Below are 14102 nucleotides of genomic sequence, written 5' to 3'. Positions count from 1 at the left end.
TTATCATAGGATACTGAATCTCTGTGCTACACAGTAGGACCTTGTTGTTTATCCATTCCATATATAATAGCTTACATCTGCTCACCCCAGCCTCCCACTCCATCCCTCCCCAACCCCCTCCCCCTTGGCAACCACCAGTCTGTTCTCTGTGTCCATGAGTCTGTTTCTGTTTCGTAGCTAGGTTCATTTGTGTCAAAACTCTAATTCAAAAAGATACATGCACCCCCTATGCTCATAGCAGCACTATTCACAGTTGCCGAGACATGGAAACAACCTAAATGTCCATTGACAGAGGAATGGTTAAAGAAGATGTGGTACATATATACAATGGAATACCACTCAGCCATAAAAAAGAACAAAATAATGCCATCTGCAGCCACATGGATGCAACTGGAGATTATCATGCTAAGTGAAGTAAGTCAGAAAGAGAAAGGCAAATACCATATGACAGCACTTATACGTGGAGTCTAAAATATGACACAGATGAGGGTAGAAGATGTTTTAAATGTCACTCCAGCACTTGACATCCCTCACACAGTTCAGGATTAACCTGCAGAAGGGATCATGCCACAGGTGCTTTAACGAATGGACCAGAATGGTTGGTGATGAGCACGTCATTTGGGGAGCAATTATTGGTGCTTCGTAAGGTGAGAGAGATGCCCCTGTGGGTCTTGTTTGCAAAAGCAAGTGCTTTATAAATCCCTTCTTTATAGTTCATGCAAGATGCCATAGACGAAATTCCTGCCAGGCTGTAAAGATGGTCAGTATTTAGGACAGGCTCGTAAGGATTTCTCCCAGTTTTTCAACCCACTGCTGTTATCACTTGCTATGTTGCCTGCAGCACTAAATTTGCCCTTCACAGAGGTGGGCATCCTTTCCCCACCCAGATTCAGCAGCCGTGATGTCTGCTGGGTCTGCTTTTGACATAATAGAGCCCCTTTCACTGAAAGCCAGCCAGCAGCCCCCATGGAGTCCTGGGAGATAAAGCCCTTTCAGAGTTATTCACTCCAACCCCACACCTGCATATTCAGAAGCTGACCTAGTTTTGAGGGAGCTGGAGGGTATCTGGATGTCACCTTATTTACAGAGCGGATAGAACATGCGCTAAGCTCTGGGCCCTGCCTGCACACGGTATCTGGGGAGATCTAGCCGGCACCTCGGAGGCGGAGAAGAGAGGAACAAATTCTCCTCCGCCAAGAGCTCGAGGCTTCTTGCTAATGTCACCTTTGGGGAATGAATGATAGGGCTTAGGGGACATGACTCTGAAACTCCTTCTAGCCAGAAAATCCAGTTTAGCACCTTTTGACCTATGGATTAGGGGAGGTGTTTGCAGGATAGCCTCGGCGGAAAGTGTATGACGGGGCTTCTGGCGGGCACCTCCTCCCCCCTCCTTCCTCCATCCTTCTCTAGGCAGGAGCTGGGTTTGGAAGCCTCTTTCCACGAATGACTCTCTGCCATTGTAGGTCCCGGTAAAGGAAATGATGGAGCCCACCTGCCTGGGTTTCATCCCAGCATCTGCACTTACTAGATGTGTGACCTTGGCTGAGTCTCTTTAGCTCCTCAAACCTCAGTTTCACCTTCAGTAAAATAGCGTTCATAATAGCACCTGCTTCAGGTTTGTTCTGAGTATTCAATGAGCGACATCTTCAGGACAGAGCCTGGCACGCAGTAAATGCTACAAAACAATTAGTTGTGATTGCTGTTCTGAGTGACTATGTCCAGTGTGCGAATTGATCACCTTTTCAAGTCGGTCCTCTTCCCTGGCTTCTCACAGCCATCTCCATCTTGATTTCTCCAAGGTCACCTTTGCCCAAGAAGAACCTAGAGGGAGATTTGGGGAAGCTGCAAACCTTGTCGAACATATTCCTTGTGAGGATAGCTGTAGGACTGGCCATTCCGGCCCTTGGAAGCCAAGTCCCAGGGCGCCTGGAGAAGACCCTCCGGGGCTAATGCGTCAGAGGAGGAAAGGGGCCAGCAGTCGAGCAGGGAGCAGGCTCCTTGGCCTGATGGGAGCCTTGGGGTCTCAAGCAGGTTCAGGTTTCTGACCCCACCCCTGAGATCCCCAGGTGTCCCCCCAGAATCACCCAGCACAGCCTCTGTGCCTGCCGCAGACCCCACCTTCACACACATAAAGAAGGGAGTTAGCACAGAGGCCACACAAAACTCAGTTTCCAGCCTTCCAAGCTGGCAATGACCTTATGTATTACTTTTTTAAAAAGTAGTTTTCTGGTTGTGTCGTTTGCATGGCACTGTACTCAAACCCATATCTGAGATGGGGCTTTTGGGTGGATGAGCCCTCCCGAGCCCCAGGCAACAACAGCATTGATGATGACCTGTGTCTTTCATCACAGCCGGACAGTAAGGAGGTGCATCCAGTCACCTGAGGATGCAGTCACAGGTCACATTTCTGCCACAGGGAAGGAAGAAGCTAAACGTAAATTAGCTGACTGTAAATCGTAAAATCGTAAATTTTCTCCCCATTAGCATTCAATCCCCAAAAGGAATAATAGTAACCACAGCAATGTTGACAATAATAATGTGTTACATTCGCATTATGTTTTACAGAACAATTTTCGTGTCTTATCTCATTTCTGAGACTTAATCCAGGACTGTAAAATTGTGTGGGGTAAAGATTCATATTGCCCTTGGGGTGGAGGAAGAAACCGACCACAGGAGGTTGAAAGGGCATGCTGTGCAGAGCCAGGCTCGGGACCGGCTTTCCTGACTCCTGTTTTCCTTTAGCATCTACGGGACCGTCGACAGGAATTACAGGATCTTCTCTGATGCCGTGCATCCCCTTCTCTGCCCATCTCCACCTTCCCACACGTCAGCACTCTTGCTGCTGCATGTCTGTCCGGGTGAAACTGGGTTGAAATGTACAAGGGGCCCCTTGAAAGAGAAGAGAAGTCACAAAAGCTTGACGTGTATAGCATGAGCACTTTTCCCTTCATTTCATTCTTCCCTCCTTTATCTTTACCCTCTTCCTTTTATCCCATTATTGTCTCTGGGTCACAATTTGGTAGCCCGCAGACTCACCCCATGGGTGTATTTTGTTTCACCCAAAGGGGAGGTTTAAGGCAGTGTCACTAGGCAGGTATTGTTTGGCACCTGTAAGGTCTTCGCGCACATTTCTGTTCTCGGTGACCCTGAAGGCATGTTCATTTGTGACCCCTGCTGCACACCTTGGTTCAGTCGGGCCCCTTGAAAGTTGCTTGCCTCCATAGCTATTCCTTGAGGCTAACGAGATTACTGATGATGTCTTAAGATATTTCCTGGCCCTGTACAGGTGAAGAGGGAGACCTCTTCTGTCACTGAGAAATTCAAATCTCGTTTTTAGTGTTTTGTTATTTTCCTGCTTCTAGTGAGTGAGCGTCTTACCACAAGGCTCCATCTCTGTTCCTGCTGGAAGCCACTCTGGCCACACTGTTGGGCCATCCCAGGAGGAATGCCCTCCTCTTCCCTCGCAACCCTGCCCTGAGAGATGGCTGCAGTGTCACCCTGGCAGACCTCAGTCTTTGGAGGTGACCCTGTGCCCAAGACGACTGCAGCTGTCCACGCCAGAAACAATGAGTTTCAGTGTCCGGTTCTGTTTAGCTGGAGGCCTCCCTTTCTGAGCTCACTTCCGGTCCCCTCTCCCTAGGTCCAGGCCCTCTCCTTGGTCCCTCCCGAGCACAGGTTCGGTCTCTTCATGCCTGCTGTCCTCCAGCGCCAGCCTCCTGGGTACAGGCACAACCACCCTCCTTGTGCCACCATGTGGTCCACCAAATCCTCTTCCTCCTGGGCCCCGTTTGGTTACTTGGCTCCCTCCCCACTTGATCTCTTGCTCTCTGGGTTCCAGAGCTGAAAGGGACAGAGGCTTCTCATGTTCCCATGGTCTGTTTACTGCTCCATCTTTGAACACAAAGAAGATGCAGAAATCAATGATGTGGGTGGGGCCAGCTCTCTCTTAATCCTCACGCCCACCAGCAGTTGGGAGGTGCTCTTAAAGCGAACAAGTGATATGAGATGCCCATCTCCATAAAGGAGCTCTGGGTTTGGTCTTTGGTGGTGGAATGTATAGGACGTTGGGTAGGAAGGGAGCAGACATGTAGCGTTAGAGCTCACTCACCCTGGCACGTGCAGGGGGACCATACCTTCTTGCCCAGTCACGCTGATTTATACTTCCCTGGTGCCTCCCTCTCATGCTAATTAGCAAGCAAATTAATCTCCATATAAGGCCCAAATTGCATGAGACTCTTTTTTTCCCCTATTCCAGAAACAAAAGCTGGGCTTCTGTCCATTCTGTTAATCACATTATATTTCACAGTTGGAGGTTTCAGGCAATTATAATAATTATCAGACCTTTTCTTCTTCCAGAAAGCTCGAAGCATCCCCCAAAGCCGTATTTGCATGTGATGTGCAATTGGAAAATATGTGGTCAGTGTGTGTATTGGGCAATGATGGGGAGGAGAGAGCTAGGTGGTGGTGTCTCTTGTCCGAGACCAAATGAGACTAAAGCCAGCAATAGAGTCATTGTGGTATCCAGACTGTCAAGACCCCCCAGTGGCTCAGAGAAGCCACAGCAGACCCAATATCTAGGCACCTGGCTCTTGAGGGAGCGGGAGTGAGAAGGAAAGTGGGGAAGAAAGACAGAAGGAGGTGGAATAGAAAAGTAAACTTATCCCTGTTGAATTATCTGCTACCTCATTTGGCCTGAGAAATAGCCCTTTCCTCCTCTATTATATGCCCATTCCATCTATCAAATTCTTTAAGAGTGACTTTCATATAATTAATACTAACCATTAAACTACAGCATTGAAGGAACAATTGCCTAATTCTGAGGAAAATTTAAATTTATTATCAGCACCCGAGATAAAATGAATCCTAAAGAGAAGAAGAGAAAACCGTGCAGAAGATAAATAGAAAGCCAAGTGGGATATTGACTTGATCCTTCTCCGGTGCAGGGTAATTTGGCTTCTAAAGTGAGTTAGATCATAATAAATTAAATTTAGATTTCTGCATATCAGTTAAATAACTCCCCAGACAGAATTCCAGTGAGAGGCAGAGGTGATAATACATGGTGGAAATATTAAAATGGAGATCTTATCTAATAATCCATAATTGATGTGCTGTCCCTGGATGAGGGAGAAGGATTTTGCAGCTCTTTCCTTTGTCATGAGCCCAGGTGGGTGAGTGAAGGGCTGTCTTGCCCCTCCTTCTTTGTTTGAGTTGGTCCTGCAGACTGTGGGGAGTCTGTTATCAGCAGTCACTCCTCTCCCAGACCATTCCTACCAGGTAGGACTTACATAGCTGTACTGGTGTGATGAGGGATTCTGCTGTCCTCTCTTGACTGGCCCTTGGAAAAACAAGGTCACTTCCCAGATGGATGCACATTAGAACAGTACAGAGGTGGGCAGATCCTCCTGCATTTTTGTGACTGCCTAGCAGGGTGAACAAAGTGGCCCCGTGGATGAGTGAAACATCTGGTGACGGGGAAAGAACACCGGTTTTGAGGTCAAAAGTCCTGGGTTAGAGTCTCAGTCGTCTCCAGCAAGCTCTTTTGCTTTCTCGAGCCTCAGTTTTCCAATCTGCAAAATGGGAACAACCTAACTGGCCTGCCACCTGCATGGGGTTAATACAAATGGATATTCCAGTGAAAATGCTTTGAAGACTGTAAACATTTCTGTTTGTCTTTCAATCATTATTATACTTTTTTGTTTCTAAAAATTCTGTTTGGTTCTTTTACAAATAACTTTTGTTCTTTCCTAATTTTTTATTCCACATTTCAGCCTACATATGCTTTATTTTATATCTGTAATTTCTGTGTCTGGATTTCTTGGAGGAACAGAATATGTTGTTTATAGTTTCCACTCACTCTCCCTTATAGTGGACTTGTTCCCTCTGTGTCTGGTCATTTTTTATTGTGATTCCATCTTTTGGTGAGCTACGTGGGAATCCTGGGAGCCTACCTTGGAGATGCTTTCCTCCAGATAGTATTTATATTTGTCTCTGCTGGGAGCCAGGTTACAGCTGATCTGGGACCATTTAATCCCACTTCTTGACCTTAATTATGGAAGACTCAGGTTCAGTTACTCCACCTTTTAGGAGCCTGCCTTTACTTTCTCAGTGACCCTTACCCTCGGGGCAGCCTCACATATTGTCTTTACTTACCATTCAACTATCCCAGCTCTGGCTTTAGCACCCTGTATTTTCCCTGGCCTCACCTCTCCTCTTGTGGTGAAGATTTTCGTTCTAGAAAGCCCAGTAATGCATTAAAAACCACATTTGTGGCACTTCCCTGGTGGTCCAGTGGTTAAGACTCTGCGCTTCCAATGCAGGGGGCACAGGTTTGATCCCTGGTCCGGGAATTAAGATCCCGCATACGGGGCGTGGCCCAAAAATAGAAATAATAAAATAAAATAAAACAAAACAAAACAAAATATACCTTCAAAAAAACCCCACCACATTTGTTGTTATTTATGCAGGATCTAGCTGTAGTTCAGCATGAAGGTCCTGGTGAGTATCTGGTCTGCCATGGTGCTAGAAGCAGACGGCTTCAGTGGGTAGAAGGCAGGGGCACTCGGGGTGGTGCTGGGAAGCCACAGGCTGCGGTCCTGGAAGCAACCTGGATGCGTGGAGATGTGAACGCCAGGCTGCACAGCTTGCGTAGAAACTGTGTCTACAGGCCTTGAGGCACACTTCTCAGTTGTGTGAACTTGGGCAAATAATTAATCCTGCCCGTGCCTCAGTTTCCTCACTTGGAGATTGGGGATACAATTTTCTGTTGTATATTGGGATTGTAAGGGTTAGACATCATTTGGGTTACCCCTCCCTCACTACTTCCCTCTGAGGTTCTGACAGGGGAGCTGGGATGGGTAGTTTTGTGTGCTCAGTAGGTGGAGGACCTTATCAAAGGTGCAGCAGAGCAACTTCCGTCTAGGAAGCCTGCATGTAAAAGTTAGACTGTATTATGAGCAATGTCTCCCTTCTCGTTCTGCACACACAGAAGGGTTTCCAGGGTGTTTGAATTCCTTGATGAACCCCACCCGACTTCACTTACTCTCGTTCTCTTGATCCTTTGGTAGATCTTTTGCACTTCTCTGTGTCATTTTTTCTGAGTAGCAAGTCTTATATAAGACTTGGAAGATTGGGGGTTGGAAGACCTGGGGAACACATAGTTGCCATTAAATATCTGAAGGGTATGAAAAAGAAAGGTCAGATTTGCATTATATATCCCTGGGGATAAAACCAGGCCCCAAAGGGAGATATTACCAGGAGATAAATTCTGGTTCAAAATTAGAAGAAAACTTCTAGAAGTTACAGTCCTTTGAAGCTTGGAGTGGGCTTCTTGGGACCGCTCTGTCCCTGAGTGGTGGGATGTCCACCAGTGGAATGTTACATTGGAGTTTCAAACATTGGGTGGATAGATGAATTATATCATCTTTAAATTATCAGTTATATCATTTTTTTCAATTATGACCTTCTGTGTGTTAGTCTATCATATTCCCATCTTCCTGCAGGAATCTGCCTGCAGAGTTCCCCCTTTTCTTGCCCTAGGCTGGCAGGATGAAGCCCACTGCTGAGAGGAGAATGACTGCCCAGAAGGGGGAGTGAAGAGCAGGCGGGAGGATGGTGAGAGGGGGTACAGACATCCTTGCGTGGAGGAAGATCTCTAAGCAAAGGAAGAACTGGACCTCGAAAAATGGTGGGAAGCACATAGATAGTCTTCGAAGGTAGCCCAAGAAAATGGCAGTGAGGGTGTACTAAGGTTGAGTCACCTAATGGGTGAGCGCATGGGATCTGGAGCTAGGCCGCCTGGGCTCAAGTCCTGGCTCTAACACTACCTGTGTGACATTGGGCAAGTTACTCAATCTCTCTGTGCCTCGGTTTCCCCAGTTATAAGATGGGAATGGTAATATTGATATCTATTAGAGTGAGGATTAAATGTAAATATTTAGGACACATGATAAGAGCCCCCCAAGGTGTTAGCTGTTTATTATAGGGTGAGTCTGAGGCATTCTCTTAAGGATCAGGTGCAGTTCAGAGTAAGATGGAAGCCTTAGCAAGGGCTAGAGATTCTCTCATTTGAAAGTGAAAAAAAAGAGAATTAGATCAATAAGAGAAAACTAGTAATACCAAGCTGGGGAAAGAAGGGAGGGAGACAAAAACATTAGTGGAAAATAGAGGCATCTTCAAAACCTAACAGAAGGGAAGGCTACACCCATGATTCCTGAGCCAAATAATCAGCTTGAAACCAGAGTGAGAGAAAACAGGCCAGGGAAGGATGGAGGAAAGGGGATTCATGATTTCTCATGGAAGTGTGGTGAGACGAAAGAAATGAAGCAACTTAACAGATGTGCTTTTGAGCTTTCATTATTGGTGCCAAATTATTTAAGCACTGGTCTTGGCCAGGGGGTTGGCTGACTTAATCAGATAGTTTCTACTTAAAAGACGGTCTTCGTTTTTGTTTGTGGCATCATACTCCTCTTGAAACACACACACTCTAGATTGAATAAATTCCAGTCAGAAAGTCAAGTGGTGGCAGCTTGGGGGGCCAGGTGGCAGTGGGCGCAGTTCTGGGGTGGGCCCTTGTGGGGGCTTCCTTGGTGTGTGTTCTTGTTTTGGAAAAGCATTGCATGTCCTGTGCTAGGAAGGCTTGTGAAGGTGAAAGTGCCTGTTCAGAAACTCTCTCGATGTTCACATGAGCCAGGAAGCGAGGAATCCGATGCATGGGTACAACATACGTGCCCTGGGCCCTTAGAGTCCAGATGTGGGGACTTAACGAATTGAAGAGCTTGGAAACCAGCTCCAAATCAGGACTGGAAGTATTTGGCAAAGTTGCTGCCCCTTTAGAAATTCTGGGAGGACCGCGGTCAACTCTATTCTGGGGGCAAGCAGGGCAGGAGTGGCTGGCCCTTCCCTGCGGGCATGTCCCCCACTCCACTCCTCCAGGGGGGTCTTTCTCTGCCCATTCATCCTCAGCAGAGAGGACGCACCTTGTTCTGTCCATGATAAACAGAACAGACCGTGGCGCTGGGAGGCCCTGGGGAGATTCAGTCGGGGGTCCCTTCACTTACTAGCCGTCGTGCATGGGCAAGCCACCTTACCTCTCTAAGTCAACCCCTCCCTGTCCAAATGGGGGTTGTGTGAGGATTCTGTGACAATACCTGCAAGCTGCTTCATAAAATAGAGATTGCTATTCAAATGGTAGTGTTGTTTTAAACACAGTCTCACCATCATTTAATACATCCAGATATCATTATAGAAACACCAAGCTCCCAGTACAGGGAGATCCCCCCAGCGGATGCAGCGCAGCAAAGTGGGAACCAGCTCCGCACCTGTGACCATCTGAGGGAGTGGTCCCCTCCAAGGATGCCCTTGACTGACTGTTCAGGCAGTTTCTCTTGCCAGCCTGGCTGCTGCTCTGGCTCTAGGCCTTCTGGAAGCCAGCTGAGTTCTCATGGCACCATCTCCAAGGATGCCAAGGATGCTCAGCTGCCCTTAGGGTGGCAATTACCAGGCTGAGCAAACCACCCAACCTTGTACCCCCTTGGCCCTGAGCCTGGTCTGGTATTAATAGAAAGTAGGGATTGGGATGAGACTTAGAGGTTGGTCGAGTGCCCTCACTCCAGCCCCTGTGCCTCCCCACGGTGCCTGCGCCACCACCTGCTTCTCCAGCTGATGGATGGTACACCGGGGCCCCATCAGGCTTCCCTTCCCACCAGGTTAAAGTGCTAAGGTTACCTCCTAACTGGTCTCCTCGTGGAGCTCTCTTCCCTCCACTCCATCCTGCACATGCAGCCAGAGATACTTTCCCCTGACCTGCTTCATACGGGACCAGCGCATTCTGGAATTTTCTTTCACTCATGTTCTCTTTGCAGTCCGCACTCTGGCCTCCCCATTCTGACCTAGCCATTCCCTGAACAGATGCTCCTCCCCCGAGCCATTCTGCCTTTTATCTGGATTTTCACTGCGCACGTACTTCCCTTCCCCATATCCCCTTAAGCAAAGCAAAATCCCTGCTCATCCTTCAAGTCCTAACTCATTTGATGCTTCTTCTGGGAAGCCGTTCCCATTTCCCTCGCTCCTCTGTTATAGGTGTCTTCACGCAGGTGTCTCTACAATGTTGCGCCCACTGGTGGGCAGGGGCCTTCCGTCTCCGCATCTCCCCTCCCCAGCACACAGCACTCTAGGGGCTCACAACTTATTTTGAGATTTGCAGTGAATTCAGTGGGGCGTGAGCCAGCTGGAGATGGTTCAGGGCCCCATGGCCCTTCCCGCAAGAATGGGATGTCAGGGTGGCCCTGAGGTCATGTTCCAAGCACAGGTGACATCTGTCAGGCTGTGACATGACACAGCCCAGGCTGGGGGTTTCATACCCCCCACACACAAATACCCCCACGTAGCAGCGGTATCACAGGACATTAATAAAATCAATTATTGGATAAAAATCACTGGTTTCCAGTGCTTCATTTTGTGCTATTAGCAGGAGAATGCTGTTTCAAAAGGATATAACAGAGAGAGAGAGAGCGAAAGGGAAAGATCAATTATCAGATAAGATGCAGTGGTGCCTGAGATGAACGTGTATGCGGGCGAGCGGCCCCCCTTACCTGCCAAATGTGGGCCGTGCGCTTGCACTGCTGTCGGCAGCACCTGCCCTGGGCCTTCCTGTTTAGATGCCTTAAGTGCAGAAGAGCATCCTGGCCAATGATGGGATGGGTGGTACCCGGGCAGCTTCAGATACTTGCACAGTGAGGAAGGCCAGTAACACATGAATGAACATCTCGTCCTCGATGCCAGCCCCAGGGCTCCAGCCCTCATGGTCCAGGTCGGAGCCTGGTCAGTAGGTTCTTCCTGGCACAGTACTCTTTTGGCTTTGATGAACCTGAAAGGTCTGAGCTTTGTTGATACAGAGCGGCTCTCCCCTAGTGGGGGCAGCACTAGCATCCACTGGGCAGTGGCTATCAAGGGAAGCATCCAGTTTGCTGAGGCCCTGAAGCCCATACCTCCTGCTGGCTGTGTGGAGTCTCTGTTGGCTGCAGAGCCGGGGTGGGCAGAGCGGAGGCGGCAGCATGGGCTCTGGGCAGGAGCCGTCGCCTCCCTGTGTGAATCCCCTCACCTCCTCTGCGCTGGGGGGCCCAGGAGACAGAGCTGTGCTTTGGGCTCTGCCACCATCCACCTGGGCGACCTCAGACAAGCCAGTAACCTTTCTGAAGGCTTGTCTTCCCTACTCTGCAGAGGGTCTTGAGGAGGGTGAAACGATATCGTGAATGCAGAAACCGCCTTATCCATTCTAAAGTACCGTCTTCTCTTGTGGTGAGGGTTATTACTTGCTCCCCCATGGATGCTTCTTAAAAATAAGCACAGATCCCTGGGTTGGAGGAAGAAAGGAGCACACAGGCATCCATCCGGTGGGTAGCACACCATGATAGATGGACTGCTTACTTCTCATCGCCACCTTCCTTTGGCAGAGGAAGGAATGACAGTCACTGTGTACCACCTACTATGCGCCAGCCACTGTGCCAGCACTTTTCACCAAGTGTCTCAAATAACCCTGGAGAAGTGGCCTCTGGGGTTAGTGTTCTAGAATCCAAACCCCAGCCCTGCCGCATCCTAACTGTGAGATCTTGAGCAAGCTGCCTGGGCCATAGAGCCTGCTTCCTTGTGTGTGCAGTGGGAATACGAGCAATATCCATCTCCTAAAACTGCTCTGAGAACTACACGAGATAATGTGAGTATAGGTCCTAGCACCGTGCCTGGTATGTGAGCACAGCACTCATTAAATGGTAGCTGTCATTGTCATCGTCACTCTGTTGTTATTATTGTTGCTCATGGTTTTATTAACGTCCTACCTCTGCCCCTATCTTTGAGCTAAACCTCGCCAGCACAAGCCCGGTCTTGGCGGCTGGGCACTGACAGACAGAGGGGGCTGAGAGGACCGGGAGCCATCCTCACAGACTTCCTGTTCGTGTCTCACAGATTTCGGATGCTGACTGGGATGACCTGTGGGACCAGTTTGATGAGCGGCGGTACCTGAATGCCAAGAAGTGGCGCGTCGGTGATGATCCCTATAAGCTGTATGCTTTCAACCAGCGGGAGAGCGAGCGGATTGCCAGCAGCCGGGTGGTCCCAGACACCCGCCTTTTCAGGTACTTCTCCCGACCCCTCCCCACAGTCATGTCAGATCCACAGCAGGCTTGCTTTGTGCAGCGCCCAGTGCCAGGAATCGGGGCAGGCAAACCATTTGTTGCCAGTTAGACACGAAGGGGTCTGTGATGTTGCAATTTACCCCGTCTGTGCTGCTTGCTGCCGCGAGCCGTCCCAAAGCACCCCGTGGAGAGGGAGGAGGCCTCCACCTGCACCCTGCCGCCCTCACCCGGGGGTCACCCTAGGCATACCCGCCATGGGGTCATGGAACACTAAACACCCTACAGCCAGAACCTTTCTCCCCTGGCAAATTCCCATGGCCTGGCCTGGCTTTCACACTGGGGGAGGGCAGGCCGGGCAGGCCTCTGGGCAGTCAGGCTGGTGGTCTCTTCTGTCACTGGGAGGTCCCTCTGGCTTCTCTCCTCAGGTGCCACAATGTCAGGCCATCAGAGGTCCTACAGCCTGACATTTTGGCACGTGAGAAGAGAAGCCAGAGGGGCCTCTACACTTGCCATTGGGTCCGCTGTCTGCTTCGGAGCAGCCCTTTCACACAGCCTCTGTCCTGCTATCCCCTTGGTCAGGCCCCCTTCGTCAGGCCCCCTTCAGATGGGTTGCAGAGATCAGCCCTGGGGCAATGTGGAAAGCTTTGTTTCCCAGCAAAAAAGAGGCTTTGTGAAGGCGCTTTGCCTCTCAAGCCTTCCTAGAGTCAGCCAGCCCTTTGCTTCCTGGGGAGGCCTGAGGAAGCAGGTCAGTCTCACCCAGCGCCTCCCCTCCTGACCTCCAAGCTGGGAGGCCCAGCTGTGCCAAAGCCCCATGAGGGCGTGTTTCCTGTCTGCTGCGGGAAATTGACTTGGCACCCAAAATAGCAGACCGGCAAGCCTGGGGTAGAGGGGCTTGAAGGCAATGTCAAATGAGAGACTGTAGGATTGGTGTAAGTGTCTTAGCTTTCTGTGTCTGTTTGGGCCTATGGGTACCGAATTGTGGACACTGGGGTTTAGGAGCAGGACAGTAAAAATTTTCATGACAAACGAGGCTGGTCAATCAGGTGGTGCGTAAGCTGGCAGTATGGGAAGGCTGGTGGACCCAGTCTTCCCGACTAGGCAGCACAACCCAGAACCTTGACTTATGCAGCTTATTTCCGCGGAGGGGTTTGACCAGTCCTGGTTAATCACCATCACCCCTAAGAGGAGCCGGAGTCCTGGTTTCCCCCATGAATAAAGCCAGGGGACTGAACTGGATGAGATCTATGCCTTCTCACTCTGAGAGTCTGTGAACTCAACCCTCCCCTCGAGGTACCCTGGAGACGCTTCCTTAGCAGTGGGGCCTGGAAGTCCCCTTTACCCAGGACACTCCCTGCTGCTTGCCTGAAAGCTTCAAGTCAGAGTCTTGTATTATTCCTATTAAAATTCCCCAGCACTTACCCTGGTCCTTGGACCGGATAGAATTTTACTTAAATATTAGTTTATTTTATTTCGTGGGGCGGAGAGTATGTATAGGAGAACAGGGAAGAGGGAGCAGGCAGAAGGCTGAGAAGCTCCACTGGGTCTCCAGCGGGTGGTGCCTCCCTTGTCTTGTGTCCAGATGCCGAGGCCCTGTAGAGGGACCCAGGGACACCTCCTCGCCAGGAAAGGGGCTGGTGCATCTGGGTGACAGCTGTCGGAGCTGCCTCTGAAAGCTCCCACCTGCAGGAAGGAGGCGTCGGGGAATTCACTGAGCAGGCCGATTTGCGGGGATACCTGAGGAGGACTAACATCTGCGTTCACCCTGTTTTATGATCTGAGAGGCAGAAACGAAAGCATTTTACAGGGCTGGACACAGTGGTAGTTGTGGGTGAAGAACTCAGCCTGTCCCCAAGGATCTGAGTTCCCCAGGTCCAGTTCCAGGCTCCCTACCTGACCCAGTGTGTTTCTTCTGTGAAGTAAGTGTGATCTTCTGGGATTGCAGCAAGAAGGGAAGAGAAGATTTAGACAGAATGC

At 49.8% G+C, this 14102-nt stretch overlaps 1 protein-coding gene across 2 annotated transcripts in view; it reads left to right on the top strand.

Annotated features, from left to right (window-relative positions):
* Positions 1–14102, top strand: part of GALNT14 (polypeptide N-acetylgalactosaminyltransferase 14) — a 222974-nt gene that overhangs the window by 129892 nt on the left and 78980 nt on the right. For both annotated transcript variants that reach the window (XM_068564337.1, XM_068564338.1), the window contains exon 2: positions 11959–12128. In XM_068564337.1, coding sequence (XP_068420438.1) covers positions 11959–12128 — 170 coding nt within the window. The remainder of the gene's footprint in view (positions 1–11958; positions 12129–14102) is intronic.

The sequence above is a fragment of the Eschrichtius robustus genome, chromosome 15 (assembly GCF_028021215.1).
Source record: "Eschrichtius robustus isolate mEscRob2 chromosome 15, mEscRob2.pri, whole genome shotgun sequence".
Classification (NCBI taxonomy): Eukaryota; Metazoa; Chordata; class Mammalia; order Artiodactyla; family Eschrichtiidae; genus Eschrichtius; species Eschrichtius robustus.
The sequence above is the reverse complement of the archived record's forward strand: the minus strand, read 5'-3'. Positions and strand labels throughout refer to the sequence as shown.